Source organism: Pygocentrus nattereri, chromosome 25, assembly GCF_015220715.1.
Source record: "Pygocentrus nattereri isolate fPygNat1 chromosome 25, fPygNat1.pri, whole genome shotgun sequence".
In the NCBI taxonomy this organism is placed as follows: domain Eukaryota; kingdom Metazoa; phylum Chordata; class Actinopteri; order Characiformes; family Serrasalmidae; genus Pygocentrus; species Pygocentrus nattereri.
In genome coordinates, this window is record NC_051235.1 from 11,089,496 (window position 1) to 11,112,980 (window position 23,485).

General features: G+C 39.4%; 2 protein-coding genes across 8 annotated transcripts in view; one reads left to right on the forward strand and one right to left on the reverse strand.

The window, feature by feature from the left end:
* atg13 (ATG13 autophagy related 13 homolog (S. cerevisiae)) overlaps positions 1 to 20,336 on the reverse strand; it is a 23,558-nt gene extending 3,222 nt beyond the window's left edge. The window contains exons 1-16 of one of the 6 annotated variants that reach the window (XM_017709556.1): positions 20,139 to 20,336; positions 19,292 to 19,372; positions 19,083 to 19,163; positions 18,860 to 18,979; positions 16,675 to 16,721; positions 16,445 to 16,585; positions 14,297 to 14,337; positions 14,077 to 14,173; positions 13,439 to 13,537; positions 13,254 to 13,347; positions 11,970 to 12,068; positions 8,261 to 8,356; positions 2,082 to 2,221; positions 1,870 to 1,987; positions 1,716 to 1,793; positions 476 to 589 (exon numbers count right to left, since the gene is read on the reverse strand). In XM_017709556.1, the coding sequence (XP_017565045.1) occupies positions 476 to 589; positions 1,716 to 1,793; positions 1,870 to 1,987; positions 2,082 to 2,221; positions 8,261 to 8,356; positions 11,970 to 12,068; positions 13,254 to 13,347; positions 13,439 to 13,537; positions 14,077 to 14,173; positions 14,297 to 14,337; positions 16,445 to 16,585; positions 16,675 to 16,721; positions 18,860 to 18,979; positions 19,083 to 19,163; positions 19,292 to 19,360 (1,434 nt within the window). In that variant the 5' untranslated portion in view covers positions 19,361 to 19,372; positions 20,139 to 20,336. The other 5 variants (XM_037534261.1, XM_037534262.1, XM_017709558.1 and 2 more) reach the window with 5 other exon arrangements.
* Positions 20,337 to 20,576: 240 nt separating this feature from the next.
* Positions 20,577 to 23,182, forward strand: harbi1 (harbinger transposase derived 1). Of its 2 annotated transcripts, none has more exons than XM_017709544.2 (3): positions 20,577 to 20,738; positions 21,631 to 22,339; positions 22,541 to 23,182. In XM_017709544.2, the coding sequence occupies exons 2-3, from the start codon at positions 21,670 to 21,672 to the stop codon at positions 22,915 to 22,917; spliced, it is 1,047 nt and encodes a 348-aa protein (XP_017565033.1). In that variant the 5' UTR covers positions 20,577 to 20,738; positions 21,631 to 21,669; the 3' UTR covers positions 22,918 to 23,182. The 2 variants fall into 2 exon arrangements, with proteins under 2 accessions (XP_017565033.1, XP_017565032.1); XM_017709543.2 differs by lacking the exon at positions 20,577 to 20,738 and adding an exon at positions 20,757 to 21,076.
* The last annotated feature ends 303 nt before the right edge of the window (positions 23,183 to 23,485 follow it).

Genomic DNA, 23,485 nt, shown 5'->3' on the forward strand with positions numbered 1-23,485 from the left:
TCGAAAAGACATTTTCTTTTGAAGAATCGTTAAAACAAAAAACAAAATCAAAGGGCTGCATTTCTTCACTTAAGATATGTTCAGTGGTTCTTCTTTTGTTCTTTATGATTTCTGTTCTGCCTTCTTGGGATGTGTTGGGTTCTATGGTGCTTTTAATTTTTCCATCATTAGCTGTATCTGTATAGAGTTAAACTTAGACTTTTAAACTTTAAACCAATACTATATATATATATTGTATATCTCCACAGACATAATATTGTGCTTTGAAGTATATTAAAAATGTATGGCCAGGAGACAAAAAACACATGAAATAGTATTCACAAGTATTCAGTCCTTGGGAGTATTCAGTACTCACATCCTTCAGATGAACTCAGTGCTTGGAATTTGAAAATTGTATGAAATTTAAGTCATATTCTGTGTTTATACAGAAAGCTAGACTTCATGAATGAGTGGGTTTTCTGCAGTGAATACATACAAAGTCGACCATGACAAAGTCATCTTGTGCTTGACCCCCACTTTGGCTGGAGCTCTGAGAGTGAAGGCTGCCCTGCAGTGGGGATGAGGGAGTCGGTGATGCTGGTGGATGCACCTGGACACAGATTTCATAACACATGAGCACTTTCAAGATGATACTACAGCTGAAATTTCTGCTGTTTTATGTTGAGAAGCCTTGAGCTATAGGTTACTAAGGCCCAACCCCATTTCACCCCTCACCCCACCACATAGCCCTTAGCCTTCTGTTTTGCACGTCTGCACCTAGGGACAGGGTGTCCCAATTTTTGTTGAGATTGAGGGGCAGGATGAAGTCTTAGGGCTACATGGTCCTCCAAATGGAGGTTTTTAGAGGCACATTCCAAACAGAGTGTTATGAGAGAAAAAAAGAAAACCCAGCAAGATGGCTGAGCAAGTGACCAAAGAAACCCAAAAATGTATGTATTTCTCTGTTAAAAAACATAACTATTGTATATTAGTTTTATGTAGTTTCAATGTATTATAGTCCTTTTCTTCATAACAAGCATTAAAAATCACTAATAGTATGATGATGTCTCATTAGCCAGCAAGCTAGATACCTTTCCCGTTCCACCTTAAACAATCCAGCAGTTCTGACACCTGAAGCACCAGAATGTCCACTTAAGGTGGAACAGGAAAATTCAAACAACTTCAGCTTCATAACACTAAAGGTTTAGGGGTGGGTGATAATAAAAAATTGTCAAATCCCTCCTCTTCAAAGGCACATGATGCCTAAAGCCCAGCGGTGAGGCTGCTAAACTTTACTATCCTCTGCTATCACTGCAGACTAGCAGGGTCACCTACAGAGCACCACTAGTAGCCTGTTAATGTAGCAATATTGTTTTTATTTGAGAGTTGTTCCATTTCAAATGGGAAGATTTCAACACTGTCATTATGACACTCGAAAACAAGGAGCAGGGGTAAAAATGAGAAATGGGATTGGGACCAAAAGTTTCAAATCTGAAAGTATATTTTCAAGCATATTTTCAGTAATTATGTCTAACAAATTAAGTGACTACAAAGGCTAGATTTACTGATCTTACTGAAAATAGTGGAATGTGTGAAGTTGGGGTCACTGAGATTATATACTGAACACTGAACTCATGTTTTGATTTTTTCAGTCTCAAAACATAGAAGAATAATATGTCTCTGCTCCTCACATGGGTATGTTTTTTGTGTGTGTTTTTTTCAGGTCAGTCTCCTACCATGGGGTCATTCTCCTCCAGGTCATATGCTTTGGGAGCAAATGCAGCAAATGGCAAATCCAGACTGGCTGTTGTCACCTGGACAAACAGAAACTGGAAAATCATTACAATGTCTTCCTCTTGACCCATTTTGTGTGTGGGTTTGTGTACTCACCTGTGTTGTGGGTTTGTTGACGAAGGCTCCTACTTTCCTTGTGAAGGTTGTCTCTAACACATCTGAAGGGGATGCACTCTTCAACTCACTGCTCCTTGACAACACATCTGCATCACCACTACTCACACACCCACAACACCCACGCAAATGGTGAAAACACTCATTGCAGCAGTCAGCATATGGCAGCAGGATAGAATCCAAACTGTTCTCACCTGCTGCAGCTGGATGGTGGAGCCTGGTGGGGCATGTCTGCAGTAGGGCAAGAAGGGGCACGCCCATGGTCAGCCTGAGTGCCGTGACTGGGCTGAAGCAGCACCTGCGGGACTCCTCCCTCTTTCCCTGGCACAGCCATCTATTGAAAGTAGGGATGTGAATGGTTAACTGATTAACTGTTAACTGTCAAATACATAAATGTTCCACTCATCTTTTCTATTAAAAAGTTAATTTAATCTTTAATAAACAATTGACATTTGAATAGTGTTTTTTTAAGAAGTATCTGCTGCTACAGACAGTGGAGGTAAGGTGGATAGTGCGGAAATCACCCACAACAGGGAGCCAAAGCTGGCAAGAAAAATGCCATGATGTTTCTTCTGGAGGATTACTACTACTACTCGTGAAGTTAGCTACTCCGTTAGGGGCGCCAGCGGTCACAGTTAGATGCTTATCGGGAGCCAGAGCGCCGGACATTAGTGGCAACCTTAGATTAGCTGATAGGAGATATTCGAGGATAGTTATTCATGTAGGGGCCAATGATATCCGTCTGCGGCAGTCTGAGGTAACTAAGGCTAATATTAGAGAGGTGGTTAAACAGGCCCAGACGATGTCCGATGCCGTAATCTGCTCTGGCCCCATCCCAATGCGGCGCGGCGCTGAGGCCTACAGCAGGCTTACGGCGTTAAACCGCTGGATGTCCAAGTGGTGTTCCGAAAATCAAGTGGGCTTTATAGATAATTGGTTACGATTTGAGGGCAAGCCTGGTCTTATAGGTAGGGATGGTGTCCACCCCACGCGGGAGGGTGCTGCCTTACTTTCGTGCAGCATAGCACATAGTCTTTTAGTTAGTCGGCAGAGTAGTGTAAACCGCTGCTGACAATCCAGAGCCGGGACCAGGCCGCAGACAGACAGGCTAAACCGACCGTCTGCGATCCGCCTTGAGGCGTCACCCAAGATTAACCTTATTGAGACTGTGTCTTTGCCCCGAATTAAAACTAAATTTAATCACAGAAAAACTCAATTAGTCCGCTTAAATAACCTTATCAACATATATCCATGTTATGATGATGGCACTAACACCTTCAATCTAAAACTTGGACTACTTAATATAAGATCATTAAACTCTAAAGCAGTCGTCGTAAATGAAATTATAAGCGATCATAAATTTGACTTTTTCTGTCTTACTGAAACGTGGGTTAGACCAGATGAATATTTAGCTTTAAATGAAGCCACGCCTGTAGGCTATAATTATGCACATAGGCCAAGACTAACAGGCAAGGGAGGTGGAGTCTGTGTAATATACCAAAATACTCTCGATATTAGTCAGAAACAATGCAACACTTTTACTTCCTTTGAGGTCCTCTCTATTCACGTCACAAATCCGGTCACAAAAAAGAAGGCGTTTTCATTATTTAACATTTACAGACCACCAGGGTCATACTCTGAATTTATAAAAGAATTTAGTGACTTCGCTGCAAACCTGGCTGTGTGTAATGATAAAGTAATAATTGTAGGAGATTTTAATATTCACTTTGAGAAGGTAGACGACCCATTAAAAAGGGCATTTACCTCAATCCTAGACTCTGTTGGTTTTACCCAAAATGTAACAGGGCCGACACACTACTGTAGTCATACGTTAGATTTAGTTTTGACACGAGGTCTTAACATAGACAAGCTTAATATCTTACCGCAAACCACAGCGATCTCCGACCATTACTTAATTTCATATGAGCTACGATTTAGCCATAATATATATACGTCCCCTCGTTATTCAACAAAGCGCACAATAAAACCATCTACCGCCCTACAATTTATAGAAAATCTCCCAGAGTTATCAACCCCAGTCTCCACTCCATCAGATCCAACTGAACTAGATTTACTAACCGATTATTTAGAAAATACCTTACGATCCACCTTAGAAAATGTGGCCCCACTTAAAATAAAAAGAATAAGGCAGAAAAAGTTCGCCCCGTGGTACAACGATAAAACCCGGACCTTAAAACAAACAGCTCGGAAATTAGAGCGGAAATGGCGTCATACCAAACTAGAAGTGTTCCACACTGCCTGGAAGGACAGCCTTATAGAGTATAGAAATGCTCTCACTGAAGCTCGCTCAGCATATCTGGCCTTGCTGATCGAGAATAATAAGTATAATCCTAGAGTTCTGTTTAATGTGATTTCTCAAATCACACAAAATCAGGCAGGTAATGAACCAGAAATCCCAGCAACTCTCACCAGTGAAGTTTTTATGGACTTCTTTAATAATAAAATTGAAAATATTAGACAACAAATTCAACCCACAGTATCAAATTCAAATCCAGCTTTGCTGCCATCTGACTTGGCTGATATAGAACAAAACACAGCTGTAGAAAAGAGTCTGGAAACCTTTCACCCCCTCCCACAGCTGGAGCTAGAGAAGATTATCTCTTCTGCAAATTGCACAACCTGCACACTCGATGCAATTCCATCAAAATTACTCAAAGAAGTACTGCCAGTTATTATAAACCCTATCTCAGCTATTGTAAACTCATCCCTTAGTCTGAGCCATGTACCCAAAGCTTTTAAACTATCAGTTATCAAACCCCTGATCAAGAAACCAAATCTTGATGTCGCCGTTTTGTCCAATTACAGGCCTGTTTCTAACTTACCGTTTATATCTAAGATCTTGGAAAAAGCTGTGGCCCAACAACTTAGTTCATATCTACACAAGAACCATATATATGAAAAATTCCAGTCTGGATTCAGGCCACACCATAGCACTGAGACAGCTCTAGTTAAGATAACTAATGATCTTCTTCTTGCCTCTGATCAAGGTTACATATCTCTCTTAGTGCTACTTGACCTCAGCGCGGCTTTCGATACAATAGACCACAATATTCTCCTAGAAAGGTTAGAAAACATGGTTGGAGTCACAGGGACATATCATGGTTCAGATCTTACCTATCAGAACGTTATCAATTCGTTAGGGTAAACAATTTATCTTCCAATTATTCAAAAGTGAGATGTGGAATTCCGCAGGGGTCTATATTAGGACCATTACTATTTACACTATACATGTTACCGTTAGGCACAGTTATAAGTAATCATGGCGTAAACTTTCATTGTTATGCAGACGAAACTCAACTGTACATATCAGCCAAGCCTGATGACAAACACAGGTTAAAGAATATGGAGGACTGTGTAAAAGACGTGAAAGGCTGGATGTCACGCAACTTCCTCCTATTAAACAGTAACAAAACGGAGGTTCTCCTTCTGGGTCCAAAATTAGCAAGAAGTAAATTACCAGATTTAATCTTAAATCTCGCCGACTTTCCAGCCACACCTGGCTCAGCAGCAAAAAATCTCGCCGTTATAATAGATTCAGATTTATCATTCGATCAACACATAGGCAGCATCACTAGGACAGCTTTTCTACATCTTCGCAACATCGCCAAGATCAGAAATGCCCTGTCCCAGAGTGATGCAGAAACACTAGTACATGCCTTTATTACTTCTAGGCTAGACTACTGTAACGCGCTACTGTCAGGATGCACGAGCAGGAATTTAAACAAACTCCAACTAGTCCAAAACGTCGCAGCTACGGTCCTCACTAAAACTAGAAAATTTGAGCATATTAGTCCAGTGCTATCATCACTTCATTGGCTACCTATTAAATTCCGTATTGATTATAAAATCCTTTTATTGACTTATAAAGCCCTACATGGTCTTGCTCCTGAATACCTGCAAGACCTTATTTCTCATTATGAGCCATCACGACCACTCAGATCCCAGAGCGCTGGCTTATTAATAGTTCCTAGAATTCAGAAGGTTTCAGCTGGGGGAAGAGCTTTTTCTTATAAAGCCCCCAAACTCTGGAATGATCTTCCAGAAACTGTTCGGGACTCAGACACAGTCTCAATCTTTAAGACTAGGCTGAAAACACACTTGTTCAGTTTAGCTTTTGGTAGGTAATGTTCCCCCCTAGATAAAGGCAGCAGATCCAGGGGTCCATGGACACAGGGAATTATAGTAAACTGAGACGCTGGTGCTGTCGCCCCGCTGCTCGCACGCGGTCACTCAAGTTTGTGGACGGTGGAGTGGAGGGATGCCGAACTGTTTCAGAGTGCTGCCGTGTCTGTGTGTCCTTCTCTCCTTTTAGTTAAGCTGTCATAGTCAGATCTGCCGGAGTCGTTAGCCACACTCTGTAAATGTTTACATTCCCTGTTTATATACAAACGGATAGAACAAAACTAATCCCATTTACCTGCTTTTTTTTCCGAGTATACAACTGCCCACATGTCCGGCTGGACACTGAAGGACGACTGACTGCCGAGCCCCCCTGCTACCCACTTCAGACCAGCTGCCCACGCCTACCACCAACCACCTTGGATGAGCTGCCCACCCTACCCTGATGTTCTCATAGACTCCTAGATATTCCTAATATCAATATTACTGCTGTTAATATTAGTAGTATAATCACTTGTAGGTAGTTTGACCAGAGGAGGATGGGTCCCCCCTGGTGAGCCTGGTTCCTCCCAAGGTATCTTCCTCAGTTCTGAGGGAGTTTTTCCTTGCCACTGTTGCCCCTGGCTTGCCCACTGGGGGGTTTCTGTACATTCTGTACATTCTTTCAGTCCTGTGGAAACTTTGTCTTTTCTGAAATCCTGTAAAGCTGCTTTGTGACAACATCCGTTGTAAAAAGCGCTATACAAATAAATTTGATTTGATTTGATTTGACTAGTCAAGTTGATAACTCTGAAACAAAGCTAGACAGCTCTTTCAACACTATAATACAACACTGGACATAAATCCTCTTCAGTGGTGGAACGTCTACAGAGCACAATTACAAAGCCTAGTGACCTTCTAACAACGGTTGTTTATCGGTCAAAATCTGCCAAAATTTGCATCCCAGCAATAAAAAACAACCTACACCAGTTAGTGTTTCGCTCTTTTAGAAAATGATCTTATAATCAGTTAAACAAACAAAAGCTCTAAGTGAAATAATATCATGTGAATGATTTTAGTAAATATACTCCAGGCAACTTTTTTTAATTATTAATGTGTGTTACATCACACAGCATATAATATTTGCTATACAGAGCAATCTGAGAGCAGTACTGATATTCTTGGGCAGATTTAGACAAAGAGATGCTAATTAAAGACCATTTATAGGACTTTGCAGAGATGGTGGTCAATTTAGCATATGACCTTTGTAATTAACATAAGACCAGTGCAATATAATGAAGCTCACAATGTGAATTGCTGGTGCAAATTTAGAAAATGTTCAAGCGCATCTTGGTTGTTTGGTGAATGTCACCTCTTTGCTACTTGCAGTATATCAAAGATTTTGACATTTCTGTCACAGCAGACATAAATGGATGAATAATGTTAGTAAAGCAGGGGTTGCACTGCTAAAAGATTTTCAATGTGTGTTTTCTAGTCTTTTGGAAAAAAAATGGTTACATGCTAATACACTTGTAAAATACAATGTTTCTCACTAAAATAGGGCTTGTGACAGCACAACGCATTTGAAATATTACATTTGGAATCTTTTACAAGCTGCTTTTAAAAGCTTTTCAAATGTGTGACAATAGCGTGTCGCTCATTTATTTTAAAAGAGGCAGGTGTGCAGAGTTGTACATGGTGCAGCAAGTAAGATTAGAGGAGTACCAGTTTTGCAGTCATGATGTGAGGTTTGTGTTGGCATCAGCTAATAAAATCTAAGTTCTTGCTAAGAGAAAAACGGAGGAGCACATCCTGGCAGTTTCCTGAGCTGTATAACATTTTCATCAAAATACCAGCACAGTTATTTTTATTCTTTTTTTTCTTTTCAATGTTTTCACAAGTTTTATTTTCATGTATACAAAAGTGGTACAATTTTTGCTATGAGTTGATACTGTGACTGGTTATCAAAATATTTAGCACTTTAAAATCAGTATTTATCCAGATTTAAGGGTTTATTCATATAACCTAACAAACTCTAGAATGTAAGAGTGCTTCTGAATATGTAAACACAGCATTTGAGGAATCTGAATGTCTGGGGAAAAACAAAGTGCCCATATGTGTGTGTGCTTAATCTTAGTATAGTGATTTTCCCCTGTATTTCTTAGCGTCCATGTGGATATGAATAGGCATTTTCACACAAGTGTATGTGACCTTTGTAAGTGTTTGTGTGTGCGTGAGAGCCTAGGTGTGGTACCTGGTGGGGGTGAGCAACAGCAGTGCAAGCTGCAGGATGACACACATCTACTGCACCCAGCGGGGGCGTCTGATATGATAGACGAGAAGTACATAGCTGAGAGAGAGAGAAAGAAAGAAAGAAAGAAAGAAAGAAAGAAAGAAAAAGAAAGAAAAGAAAAGAAAAAAGAAAAGAGAGAGAAATATTGAGTCTAAATTCTTATTGCTCACAATTGTACATATTCTTTATTTAATTATTTTGACTTCTTCAAACACCAGATGATGTAAACAAACAAATCATAGTAAATATGACATCACAAAATATATAGAAAGTAATAAAGTTCACACAACTCAATTCGGTATCACCAATAAATAGTTAAAAAAATTAGAATTGTGGCAAACTATGGCAAACTTTGCTTCAAGTATAGCAATAACGCTTAATACGGCTCTCTTTCAGAACATAATAGCAGAGGGGAGTGGAAAAATGAGGATGACACTAGCAAAGTGAGGAGCAGACAGGAAGAATGCAGAAGCAGTGGAGGATGGACAAACCTTAGTATTTAATGGAAAGTACAAGCAGGAGATCAGAAGGAAATACGGTTTCTATTACAGGCCCACATACCAGAGGTGGGTAAGAACTAATTGCATTTACTCAGTTGCATATCCTTTCAGTAAGTCTTCTTTATATGAATTTAAAATTGTCTGAGTGTTTCTAATTCATAAAATACTGTTCACTTATGCTCAAATACATTTATGATGAATATAATTTATACTGCTTTACATCTCTGCAAGTTAAAAAGCTTGAGGCAAAGTAATTGTAAATTGTTTATTGGATTGCTACTATAAGGTTAAATTGCTTATTTTATTAAATTAATTGTTTTATTTGGGTGGCGTTTACACAATTCTACCCACATCTTCTATGCAAACAACATATCGTTCCTGTTTGAACCATGCAAGTTAACGTAACAAAAGTCATTTGACACAACGTTAATGGTAGCTGGTGTTTTTAAATTGCATAAACAAATGGAAAATGAAAGAAATGGATATTTTGTTCCAACAGCAACGATATATTGCTATTGTTGGGGAGTTGGTAAAAAAGGTGTAAAAGAAATATTTAGGTGTTTTTCAACTCAATCCCATGACTGCCTGTGGTAAATGGCCAAGTGACAGCAAGAGACAGATAGAGATTAGGTTTAAAAAAATGTCGTAGTGATGCCTTTAAACTTGCAATCAAGAATTGTGCTATGGCCTTTTTAAAACTGCAGACAGAACTGCACAGAACATGGAAGTTGGTGATCTTATAGGATACCACATCACATCATAAGCATAAGTCATGTCAGTCTCCAGCGGATTTGTTTATAAACAAAACCACTGGACCACTATTTCTAAGCATTAATATGTCCTTAATGTTGTGTACCCTTAGTGTACATTATGCCAAGCATGTATCATATTTTATAGTGCCTGTCACATTTAGAATAATTTAGAATAACTTATTATGAGAGTTTTGTTAATTTAATCAATTATAATGTATACAATAGATTCAAGTAAGACAAACCAGGTTTCCACAGACTTTTAAGACGTTTTACTCATTATTTCAAGTGTTGGGCAACCAACACACACCTCAAATGATAAGTAATACACACTCACTATGCATTCATAATAATATCTCAACAAAAAATGTTCATCGAGACTCAAATGCAACTTTTTCTTTTTAACGACTTAACAGTTTTCCACAAATAATTTGAAATATATGACATTTAGCATAGAATATTTTGGTATATTTATCTACAACAGAACTATTTTAATATGTTAATGAAAACACTGATTCCAAAATTACATGCATGTATTGCTCTATTTTTTTTTTAATTTCTTGCACTGACAGCCTTCTTAAGTGAGGAGGTTAAAAAAGGGACACTGAGCAGGACAGAGCTGTCTTAGACAGGCTACACACATACACACATGGTTCTTAATTGTTTGCAAACATACACATTCTCAGGATTCTTCCCTGATCACAACTGACATCTCGATGTACAACCCACAAATGTGTTCTTTCCTAGCTACTGCTGCGAAGTTGGACAAGCTTCACAGAATGTTTGCTAAATCCCATTCAATCTAATGAGATGCTGGAGCAACCTTTTGTTTTATTTGTCACTACATAGCGTTTCAAGCTGAAAATACTACAGTACCAAGCTGTTACTACGGCTATTACTAATTACAACCAGGCAGACAGGACGTTGGAGCAACTAACCAGCCACCATGCTAATGTCTTTATCACACCACAAAACATGATCTCTTGTAATAAGACAGGACTCTCACAAACATGCACATGCACGCATGTACACAGATGCACTCTCTTTGCTTAAGTCTTGTTAAGCTTGTCCAAATTTTCAACAGTTGTTAGTTGCCACAAGAAAAAAAAAAAAAAAAAAAAGTGGGCTAAGCATAGATACTAGAGCCTTACTGATATAAACATTTTGGGACAGATACCAATAATAATTTTAAAGGGTCGAGAAAAAAAATCTGATAACTGACAATTTTATATTCATAATAGAGATGCGCACTCTGACTGATGTTGATATTTAAGTACATGTGACAGTCAATGAAAGAACAGCTGGTTAGCTGAGGGTAAAAGAAAAAAGTACTTTGGCTGAAGTCAATGTATGGCCAAAGGCTTACTCTTTCAGGTCTGGTGTTAAAAGTTCATTAAAATGAAAAAAAATGAGCAGCACAAAAACTAGCAAAAAGTAGAGAACTTCTTTTGAAAACATGTTTTATTATTCAAAAAAGGCAGAGAAATTATTTTCACGTTGGATGAGTAACGTATGCGGGCTCTTCAGATGTGAACTAAAACTACAGCTAACTGGCACAACACTGGATGTTGATGAGGACTTGTCTTCTACAGAAGGTATTTTCTCCTCAGTGGATGAGGTTTGTTTGTCAGGGAAATATTTTTCTACTATTTCTGGTCCTTGCTAACATCAGCTAGAGTAGTTCAATATAGTTCAAGCCATCCAAAATCTGCTTTCTCAACCACATCCTTAACAATGTGCTTATGGCACTCATGTTTTATATTAAGTGTATTATACATACTGACTATACATCCTTACAAGTATGAGCAAAATTGTAACATTTTACAGTCCTGTTAAAATATAAAAGCAATGTTTAATTTAATTGATATTCTATTTTTTTTCCTTACTTGTGAGGAAATTGAAGTACCCAGGAGGTACCCAGTATTTTAATGTTGGCACAAATAGTTAATGTAATAGTTAAAGTATCCGAGCATATGCCTAACCCACTTCAGATTTTAGTTTTATACTACTAAAAAATGACTAACCTCTAACTGACTATCATCATACATCAACTGTGAATTGCGAAATCTTTTCTTTGTGGTCACATTTCTTAAATAAACAGCAGAAGCCCAGAAGTCATCGCAGTTTTAGTTTCTCTTGATCGTCTCCCCCCGCCATCAGCTACCATCACTGAAATCATTTTTGGGTGGATTTTGTGTTTGATTGTATTGTCCGCGCAAATTTAGTAGATCAAATCATGGGTTTAACTACTGGCCATAAAGATGCTATTATCAGTGATATTTTCATTAATAATGATAAATCCACGAATCATCAATATCATTCAACCTATATATCAGTCGGGCTCTGAAAGATAAGTCAAGTTATCTGCACGCTTTTGGGATTCTACCAACAGAGTCACACAAACACACTCTCAGGACTCACTTGCTGTGAGAAGCTCAGCCCCATCATGGGGACCTTCAGAGCGGCCATCAGAGCAGGTTTAGGAGTCTTACTATGTGCTTGACTTACAGTGAACACACACTACTCACACAAACAGAGAGAGACAGAGAGAGACACAGAGAGACACAGAGAGACACAGAGAGACACAGAGAGACACAGAGACAGAGAGACAGAGAGACAGAGAGACAGAGAGACAGAGAGACAGAGAGACAGAGAGAGACAGACACAGAGAACAGGAAGCAACAAGAGAAATGAAAACACTACCACAGGAACATGATGAGAAAGTCAATCTGATAGCTTGATAACAGAGAAGCTTATGAAATCACTCTTGATTCCGGCTCTACTTTTTACATACATTTTTCTTTACAAATCATACAGAGCTTTTATCTATGCATGATCATTAAATAAATTACATCAATGGAAGCAGTATAAGACAGAAACACACTAGATTTTTTTCAAAACTGACATATATCGCCACCTTTAGGACATTAACTATGCAAACTGATCATAGCCTGCAGAAGGAGAAACATGTTTAGCTATCAAGATATCAGATTGCTTAGTGCAACATAACAAAGAAAATATACTTAAGCAAATGCTGAAAAGTCGAAAAATACAAAGTGAAGTGTGGGGCTGATATGCACAGTGTATGGACTCAGGCAGGAGTCTGGCTAAAGGTGAATTAACAGTGAAGGCAAAACAACAGAGTGGAATTTCAATAGCGAATCAGCTCCAAGATAACGCAGCATTACTCATGCCTGTCTCAGGCTCTACCTGAGCAGGTAAGAGGGTGGGGTCTGCCTGTGAGGGAGGATGTGAAATGGGGGTTTGCTAGTGAAGGGGTGTACGATGTGTATGATACAACATTATAAATGATAACTGTGCCACAATATAAGCCTGCTGTCATGACATACTGAGATCTGCAGTGATTGCATCAAAAACTGTTCTACTGTATCTAATAAGATTTCCATTTGGTTTTCTTACAAAGCCATATAAAAAAACTCTCACATTTGTATGTATAGTGAGCTGTAAAAATTTCTTGAAGTATAATAATGATTATATTTTTGTACTATATACTCTCATCCAGAGCAATTCAAATTCAATTACTATCTCTTTATTCTCCCATCCCTAAGTATGAGTATGCAGGGTGGGGTGAAAGCAAAGCATGATCATCTGTGAAAGTTCATGAGTGAGGAGTTTGTTTGGGTGCAAAGACAACAAGAGTGAAACTGAATGTGTGAAAGCGGCAGGGTCAGGGGAGGCTTCTACCTGAGAAGGTGGAGAAGTGGAAAACGAGGTGGTGCAGACTTCCTGGGAGTCCTCCACACCGGCATAAGCTCCTCCCTCTTCCTCAACTGGAGCCCTGTGAGAGAAAGAGAGAGGGGAGTGAGACTTGCTTTACACCAAACGGTAGGACATCGTCAATTTTGTTACAGCACCATAATGTAATCCACCTGTAGTTGCATGGGTGCAGGAGGGCTGTGTTGCTGAGGGGGCGCTCCACAAAGTGGTCAATGATAATGCCCATAATGGGGCCCGTCCTTTCAAACCGCCTGCGAGACAAAAGCCCAATAACATATTTAGATTAATGAAAAAGTAAAACTCAAATTAGGTTTTTAATTGCATTGAACATAAGTTTTAATCCATAGCTGTCTCTAGGTATATGTATTAGGGGTGGGCTATAGAAAGATATGAAACTGTTAGCATAATTTGTCACAATACACATAACACCACAGTAGAATGTCACAATAAATTTATTCAAAAAAAGTTTAAAAGAAGCTCCCAAAGAAGTTCAGTAGAGGCATAGATGTCCAAGATTTCTCTCTACTGGTGAGAAATCTTGTGTTCAAATGCTGACAATGCCAGGAGTCCATGAGAGCATAACTGGCCCTTTGTTGTAGTGATGCACAGTATGTGAAATGCTAAATAAATATAAGTGTATGGCATTTATTAAAAATGTGCCACTACTGTCTGTCTGATGCCATGCGTCTCTTCCAACCTAATGAACTTCAAAAAAATGTATATATATATATTGGGTATTTTACTACTTATCCTTAATATCTATGTATAGTATGGCAGGAAAAGTTTATACCTGGAAGACATCAAGGCAAGATTGGTGCGATACGCACAGGACAGGGTGAGGGTACCTATGGGAGTCCCCACAATGCCTACACGTACTGTCTGAAAGCCTGAAGAGAGTTGTAAGAAGAGAGGAGAGGCAGAGAAAGAGAGACAATTAAGATATGGTTTGCTGCGCTATTAGTTATAATCAACACCAAGGCAAATGCTTTGCACTGTCCTTACAGTCTTACCTTCCCCAAGTCCTGATAGTTGCACATCTCCAAAATATATCCTGCCAAGAAAATGGCCAAATTATTGACCAGACCAGACTACGCTAACTAAGCACTATATGACATAACACCACATTGTGAGTATACTGTTACACATTGCAACTGCAATTTTTTTATTTATTTATATATATAAATTGCAGTTGCAATGTGTAACAGTATACTCACAATGTGTTATGTCATATAGTGCTTAAACAACACTTAAAACACTTAAACAACACAATATACCTCCAAGTAAATCAAACTGTCCACTTAGGAAGCAACACTGATTGACAATCAATTTTACATGCTGTTGTGCAAATGGAATAGACAACAGGTGGAAATTATTGGCAATTAGCAAGACACACTCAATAAAGGAGTGGTTCTGCAGGTGGGGACCACAGACCACTTCTCAGTACCTATGATTTCTGGCTGATGTTTTGGTCACTTTTGAATGTTGGTGGTGCTTTAACACTCGTGGTAGCATGAGACGGACTCTACAACCCACACAAGTGGCTCAGGTAGTGCAGCTCATCCAGGTTGGCACATCAATGCGAGCTGTGGAAAGAAGGTTTGCTGTGTCTGTCAGCGTAGTGTCCAGAGGCTGGAGGCACCACCAAGAGACAGGCCAGTACACCAGGAGACGTGGAGGAGGCCGTAGGAGGGCAACAACCCAACAGCAGGACCGATACCTCCACCTTTGTGCAAGGAGAAACAGGAGGAGCACTGCCAGAGCCCTGCAAAATGACCTCCAGCAGGCCACAAATGTGCATGTGTCTGCACAAACGATTAGAAACCCGACTCCATGAGGATGGTATGAGGGCCCGATGTCCACAGATGGGGGTTTGAGCTCACAGCCCAACCGTGCAGGACGCTTGGCAAATTCGCCACTGGCGCCCTGTGCTCTTCACAGATGAAAGCAAGTTTACACTGAGCACATGTGACAGACATGACAGAGTCTGGAGATGCCGTGCAGCGCGATCTGCTGTCTGCAACATCCTTCAGCATGACCGGTTTGGCATTGGGTCAGTAATGGTGTGGGGTGGCATTTCTTTGGAGGGCTCCATGTGCTCGCAGAGGTAGCCTGACTGCCATTATGTAACAAGATGAGATCCTCAGACCCCTTGTGAGACCATATGCTGGTGCGGTTGGCCCTGGGTTCCTCCCAATGCAGGACAATGCTAGACCTCATGTGGCTGGAGTGTGTCAGCAGTTCCTGCAAGATGAAGGCATTGAAGCTACCTGAATCCGATTGAGCACATCTGGAACATCATGTCTCGCTCCATCCACCAACGCCACGTTGCACCACAGACTGTCCAGGAGATGTTGATGTAATGTCCTTAAAACGAGTCAAAATGAGGCTCAGTATTGTGTGTGGCCTCCATTTTCCTGTATGACCTCCCTACAACACCTGGGCATGCTCCTGATGTGGTGGATGGTCTCCTGAGGGATCTCCTCCCAGACCTGGACTAAACCATCCACCACCTCATCAGGAGCATGCCCAGGCGTAGTAGGGAGGTCATACAGGCACATGGAGGCCACACACAATACTGAGCCTCAATTTGACTTGTTTTAAGGACATTACATCAAAGTTGGATTAGCCTGTAGTGTGTTTTTCCACTTTAATTTTGTGTGTGACTCCAAATCCAGGCCTCCATTGGTTAATAAATTTTCCATTGATGATTTTTGTGTGATTTTGTTGTCAGCACATTCAACTTTGTACAGAACAAAGTATTCAATGAAAATATTTCATTCAGATCTAGGATGTGTTATTTGAGTGTTCCCTTTATTTTTTGGAGCAGTGTGTGTGTATATATATATATATATATATATATACACACATATATATATATAAATAAAATGTATATATATATATATATGTATATACATAAAATTACACACACACACACATCTTGCACAATGTCCCATCTTTTTGAAATAGAGTTGTAAATAAACTTGCCTTACCCTGATTTAGTAATGTGTAAAACTGAATTTGAAGTGTAAATTCACTACACAACTTGCACACAGCTGGTGCAACCAGCCCCTGGTAAATAAGTTCAATATGAGCAGCTGTGTGATATAAAGAAGTAAGGTGTACACTTGGTGTAAGAACGAATGTGGTAGCTTTAGTACCTGTACAGGATGACATAATCATGGCCTTGCTTGCGCGAGAGTTTGTAAGCAGGAGTAACTCTTGTGATAGCCAGGAGAGATTTGAGCAGCAGAGACAGGCGGGTATAAACTGTGTAGGACACTTTAATGTCTTTTTCGCACCTGAAACAAAGTCATTTATTTCACAGTTAGTGTTCACTGTAACCAATGCCGCCAAGTGTAAAAAGCCATGTTAAAGTAAAATTACTTACTTTTCATTCATTTCCAGGCACCATGTTTCTAGCTCCATCGAATCACCCTGCATAAAGCAAAATTCTGTTAGATGCTGGGACAAGACCATTTTTCAAACAAAATTTGTTTACTACTCAGCCATGAAATGTATCAGTATGGTCCAAGCCTTGCTTTCTGTGTTCACATTATATGAAGTCAATGTATATTTAGTTTACATGTCACTGATAAAACCAAGCATCTGACTGAAGTGGATCATGGAAATCATAAGGTGAATGCCAGGTCAGCAAGGGAAAATGAGCATAGTTGAGGATGAAATATTATTTGCATTTTTAAATATTGCCAGTGCTACCAATTAAGTTATAAACCAGCTCCACAATATAAATATAAACTGTACCATAAAACCACCTCAGTGTCTGTCAAAAATGAAAACTTCAGATGAGCTTACCAACTTCAACATCTGAAGGTACCTATCAAGGTATAATGATTTCTGTTCTGTTTGGTGACATTAAAGTTAAATGAGATCACTTTATTAGTAGTCCAGTGCTAATATGTCTGATATTAACTATAAATTCATTTTTTATTGTTTGTTTGGATGTGCTGAATTCTAACCTTAACATTTAAGTGATCATCTGGGCTATGACATTTTATTCTGTGTAAATCAGCAAATGGAAAGCATTCTATTACTGCATCCCTCTGGTAAAACGAATCCAGCTCAAACAGGGCTATATACTCTTAAAAAAGGGCCATCAAACAGCAGGGTTTCGTTCCAAAAATACGAAATGCAAAGCTACATCATAGACCACTTTCAAAAATCTTTCCATGATGTATAATGTTGGGGGGTGGGCTTTACATGCCAAAATATCAATGTTATAATTAAAACCATTTTTATTAGAGAAATAAAAATGCCATTATAAGTCAGGTATTACTCTTTTTATAACTTGTTATATGCAAATTAATATATGGCATTTTGGAATGAAACTCTTTAATTAAAGCAAAAGCCCTTTTCACACCTGACATCAGTCTTAACAATGAGATCCATGCATCTCTACAGAACACTTGTGATCTGATTTTGTGACTGGAGTAAAGGGATCAGGCTCATTTCCTACGTCAGTCTCTTGCTGCATTTGGTGTCAGACAAATATGTTCCATGGGCCCTTCTTCATGTGTATAAGGCTTGTTACAAAATTTTTGACTGCAGGGACTGCTAATGCAACTTATAAAAAAACAAACAAGCAGAAGAGGATACAAAGACAATCTATGCAGCACATTTCTTCTGATATGATGACACAGTTGATTATAGTGGTATTTCACTGCTGTCATGTATGCGCTGGGGTGTTTTAGGAATCACACTACAGATGTTACATTGTCATAAGTGTCTCTGACCTCCAAAGGTACCTTGACTAACTGGATCAGAGTGCATCTCTGAGATACACTGGACTCCCATTTAAACCCATATTTAGTGCTGCCCACATTTGATTGGATCACTCAGGATGTATACATTGCCAGGTTTGAATGAGGTACTTATATTTCAAGACTTAAGCAAGCAGTTGTATCTCAAGACTATAATGATCAGAACGCAATACTACAGATTATTACTTATCAGTAGTTTTAAGAAAACGAAAAGTCTTGACTGCAGATAGGACCAATTAAAACTGCAATTTTTAGGAAACAACTTGGCATGCTTTAGGCTGATATAAAAATTTGATAGTCATACAGTTGTCTTCGAAAAAGATGGCACAATGGTATCATGTAACTGATTTCCCCCAAGGGTTTTATTTTTCATAGCTAGACAGAAATAGCATATTAAATGTGAAATATTAAATGTAAAGGTGCTAGCACTGCAACATGTGAAGCTGAAAAGGTACTCCGATCAGTTGTGAAAGCAGAGAGTTTGAAAAGAATCTCTGCTGTAACTGTAACTTTGTGTCTGTTGAATATTGTATATACCTTATTACTGAACAGCAAACTACAAATGAGTATATATTTAACTTACAGCAATTGAATTTTGTTAAGACTAAACATCTTTATCACTTTCTTTTAGTTTTGTTGAGGGTGTAAAAATGACATGAAAAATATTAATTTAGTTAAAGGGCCATTTTTCTTTCAAATAATAATGGAGGTCTAGGTGCTCCAATCCACTCAATTGCCAGGCACCTATGGGCTGAAAAATCCTATTCTGCTGCTTACATAAGACTTGCATATTACCTCTGAGGTTTTCAGGGAGATCTCCACGCACATAGAACGCCCAATGCTGGGTAGCTGCCCAGCCAGAGCTTTCTTGGCTTCATGAGTCACCTCTGGGATGTCTTTAATTGCCAGAGTAAACTGAAAGAATAAAGAAAATACATGGTCATTAACCAAATCAGAGATTTATATCCATAATAACATCAGCAACAGTGACCTCTTAAGAAGATGAAATGTGTCTTACCCAGTCTGAGCCAGTGGGGGATGAAGATGAGCGAGTGCAGATCTTCTCACCCAGTCGAGCCTGAACAATCACCTGCACAGTCTATGTACAAACATACATAAACAAATAAGCTAATCATCATAGCTTCTAATGACATTAATATTCTTTGTGACAACACAGCGATAACATATTTAAAATGTGGTCCATTGATAAAAACTGTAAAATTATACCTTTAAAGCAAAAAATTTAATGAATTTGTCCAAGTCTTTCCTGTCCTGAGGGCTCAAATCGCTGTCCATTGTGACACAAGTCTGTGAGACACATGAACAGACACAAACACTGGCAGGAGAGCTACCATGGTAGGATTATTCCATCAGCAGCATACTGGATTTACTTTAACAAAGGACTCATAAGCTGAAGTTGGTAACAGTAAATACTGAACATCCTCAAGGAGACGTTCAACGATGGTTGAGCTACCACACTGACAAACAAGTCATAACGTGCTGTTTACTTTATTTACTTGAAATTATTGTAAAAGGAGTATTACAGCACAGATAGCTTTAAATACATTTTTCTCTGACATCTGCATAGTACCATATACTATAAAACATAATATCTAATTTTTTCCCTAAGTCGTGGAATGAGTTATTTTAATTTCCATAACCTTAACCTACTTCCCTGACTTTTCAGACCAAAGCCAAAGTACTTAAATGGTAATGACAATAAAATGCATATGAATAAATAGACGACCTAGACTGACACGTCCTCCAGACCAAACGATGATAAATGCATCCGCCACACAGTTACCCAAGTAACCTAACTAGCTAACCTAGCTAACTACTTAACTACAAATGATGGGCTTGAAGCAACAACGTCACATTCATACGTTGGACTTACATTTGCGATCAACGCATGACAGCTTTTCTGACTAAAGAACAGAAACAACAGAACTAACAGAACTGCACATGTTCGTTGTCTTTTTGATTTGCTGAGCCAAAACTTGAGTGAACAAAAGGCATTCGGCTACGCTGCAGCTACGGCTAACAGCGACACGCATTTAACTATTAAGTTACTCACAGTTCATCCCACACGCCACACTCGGGGTTTACGCTTTAGATACGGTTAAAATGCCAAGGAAGAGAGCTTTAAAGCCGGCCAAAATGTTAAAATGCAGTCTTATGGACCACGAATATAATGGAACAAGTCAAGCTATCACAACGCCAAGCGTCAGTAGGTGCCCCATTTTTGTTTATTTTCTTCGGCAAGCTAGGTCACTGCATGACGTGTTACAAGAGGAACACATACACAGCAGCACATTCGTCATATGAAGTAGAGAAAGAGATGTTATGTAAAAAATAAAAAAGGAAAGATATATATGAAGTATAAAATGTAACAGGCGATGTCTGTATATTGTTCTTTTTTGTGTATAATGTAATACAAACGCCGTTTGTTATCTGTGTATGCAAAATATTAGTATAATGACGAAAGTGTTACAGAATATGTACAAGGGTGCGTTTCTGAAGCGCAGTCCTTTAGCAGATATACATATTACGTACAGGACGGATTTTTTTTTGGATGAATATACATTGTAGATCAGTGAGTCAGCTCAGCATACTCGTTGGCAGCTGCTAAAGTCACATTTCCGTCGCGGTGTAAATAAGCGCAGCTTCGGCTCTGGTAATGTATGGAGGGCATAAAATCAAAGTGTTTTTTTTCATGCGTTACAGTGTTATGGAGATTAATCTTAAGTATAGGCCCATGTTCTTATTTTAAGCGTACATGGACGTGATCGTGTGGGTTTTGCAAATGTGCAGCACTGAAACGTTTGACAGCACACCACAGTAAAATCAATGGCTTCTTTGCCATGGGTTTGAAGAAAGCACTTCATTGTGTTGAAGTGTGCTAAAAATAGTGCTTGCACAAAAGTTAGCTTAAATTACTCACAACACACAGCTGTAGGAAATATATTGGATATTGAACGACTGAGCTGTTGAAGTGACGAGTGACATGTTATGGTAAAAAAGTGTTGTTGTTTTTTTATTAGCTAAGCCCAGTTGTCTAATTCTGGGCTTGTTAAATTCATTTCCATAGAAGAAACGTGATCTACAAACCGATGAGGCAGAGGGATGCAATGCGGCGCTACAAAATATTACATAATATGACAAATAGCATTTTAAGCATTGCTAGTTTTAGGCTAGAATACCGTTTTAACACACCTGTTATATTGGGTTTGGAAGAAACTTTTAGTGGTGAGTAGATCTCCAAGAACAGCACTGGGAATCCCCTGACCTAAAGACTGCACTGATAACAGTATTATATAACAAGGACATTGCCTGGAAGATGCAGGATGTGTCTGGAATCAGTTTGATTGAGTCTGAGTAAAACAGGAGTCCGTGCTCCAGGGCTGTTTGTAGTAAAATTCAATGCTAATCCTCCAGGCCCAGACATCACACTTTACACCTGACTCCCCAGACCACTTACTGAACTTACTTGATCTTAGCTAAAGAAGATATTGTGGATGTTCTTGTAGTGCACATAGTAACTAACTTTAACACTTCTTTCCTCTCAGGTTCAGTCCACTACCTGGGTGTCTTTCATTACATTTAGAATGGCAATCCCAATTGCAGTCCTGGACTGTGACCTGCTACTCCATGGCCGTGGGCACAAAACTCTGGATCGATTTGACATTGAAACAGTGTCAGATGAGTTCCTGTTGACCACATTTGGTTTTCCACGTGAGTTTATTTATTACTTGGTGGACCTACTGAAAGAGAGCTTATTAAGACGCACTCAGAGGTCACGAGCAATCAGCCCAGATGTTCAGATCCTTGCAGCTCTGGGATTTTACACCTCAGGCTCCTTCCAGAGCAAGATGGGCGATGCCATTGGAATCAGCCAGGCCTCCATGAGTCGCTGTGTTTCGAATGTCACTAAAGCTCTAATTGAAAAGGCACCAGAGTTCATTGGCTTCAACCGAGACGAGGTCGCCAAGCAGCAGTCTAAGGAAGAGTTCTACAGAGTGGCAGGTATTCCAAACGTCATAGGGGTTGTGGACTGTGCACACATAGCCATTAAGGCGCCTAATGCTGAGGATTCATCTTATGTCAATAAGAAAGGCTTCCACTCCATTAACTGCCAGCTGGTATGTGATGCCCGAGGGCTCCTGTTGAGCGCTGAGACACACTGGCCTGGCAGTTTAACGGACCGAGCTGTATTTAACCAGTCCAGTGTGTGCAAGATATTTGAGGAACTGGTGAACCATGAAGGCTGGCTGTTAGGTGAGATCATATTGCTGTCTGTTGTTGTCATGGCTTTGCATGTGCATTGCAAAAGAATGTGGTATTTCCCTCTAGTTGCCTCATTAATCTGTCACAGTTTGGTGACCCCTGATGTTTTATTGATTTAATGTTTGCTTGTGAAATGGTTTTTGCTGCTCTGTTGTCTGAGTTTGACTGTTTTGACCAGACTCTGTCTTGCAGGAGATAACCGCTACCCTCTGAGAAAGTGGCTGATGACTCCGGTTCAAAATCCTGAGACTCCAGCAGACTATCGCTACAACCTGGCCCACACGGCCACGCATGAAATTGTGGACCGTACGTTTCGAGCTATCCAGACACGCTTCAGATGCCTGGATGGAGCCAAAGGTTATCTGCAGTATGCACCTGAGAAATGTTCTCGCATAATCCAGGCCTGCTGCGTGCTCCATAATGTCTCACTGCAGACAGGACTGGATGCTTGGACTTTCGAGAGAACTGAAGCCACAGACCAGTCCGAGGAAGATAGCGATCTGACAGAAAAAGTGGACTTGGAGGCAGTAAGAGTCCGAAGGGAACTGATCCAGAATCACTTTAGCTAGAATGGAGCTGGAAAGACATTCCCATGGAGTGGATTTGGCTTCTTAAGATGGACTGATAATTGTTTCTTTGTTAGAGTACGTCTCTGTGAAAGTGCATAGATTAAGACTAACCATAAGTCTGTGAGTCATCCAGTGCACTGTAATCGTTTGATGTTACCTGGAGCATATTAATTATCTAAATATGTTATATCCCCTCTGGACTCACATACACAAATATGATTAAAGAAGACAAGTTTGTCACATTCTTTTCAGGATTTAACTTTAACTTGAATTCAAAATAACTTTAATTTTATAGTGAGGTCCAATGTATTTTTGGAAAATCAGTGTATTTTAATTGCCCAGGCATTTAAAATGTGTTCTGGATCTGGTTATAAACACAGGTCAAAACATTTTAATAGTACTGTCTTAAAAGCTATTTGAGTAATTTTGCTCTGAACAATACCATATATTGGCACTAGCTGTAGGTTTAAGAAATAGTCAATGAAAAATCCAACTTAAATTAATTTCTCTTTCATCCCAAATTAGCCAAAACAGAATACCAATGCATTTTACAAGTACTGGTAAAGCT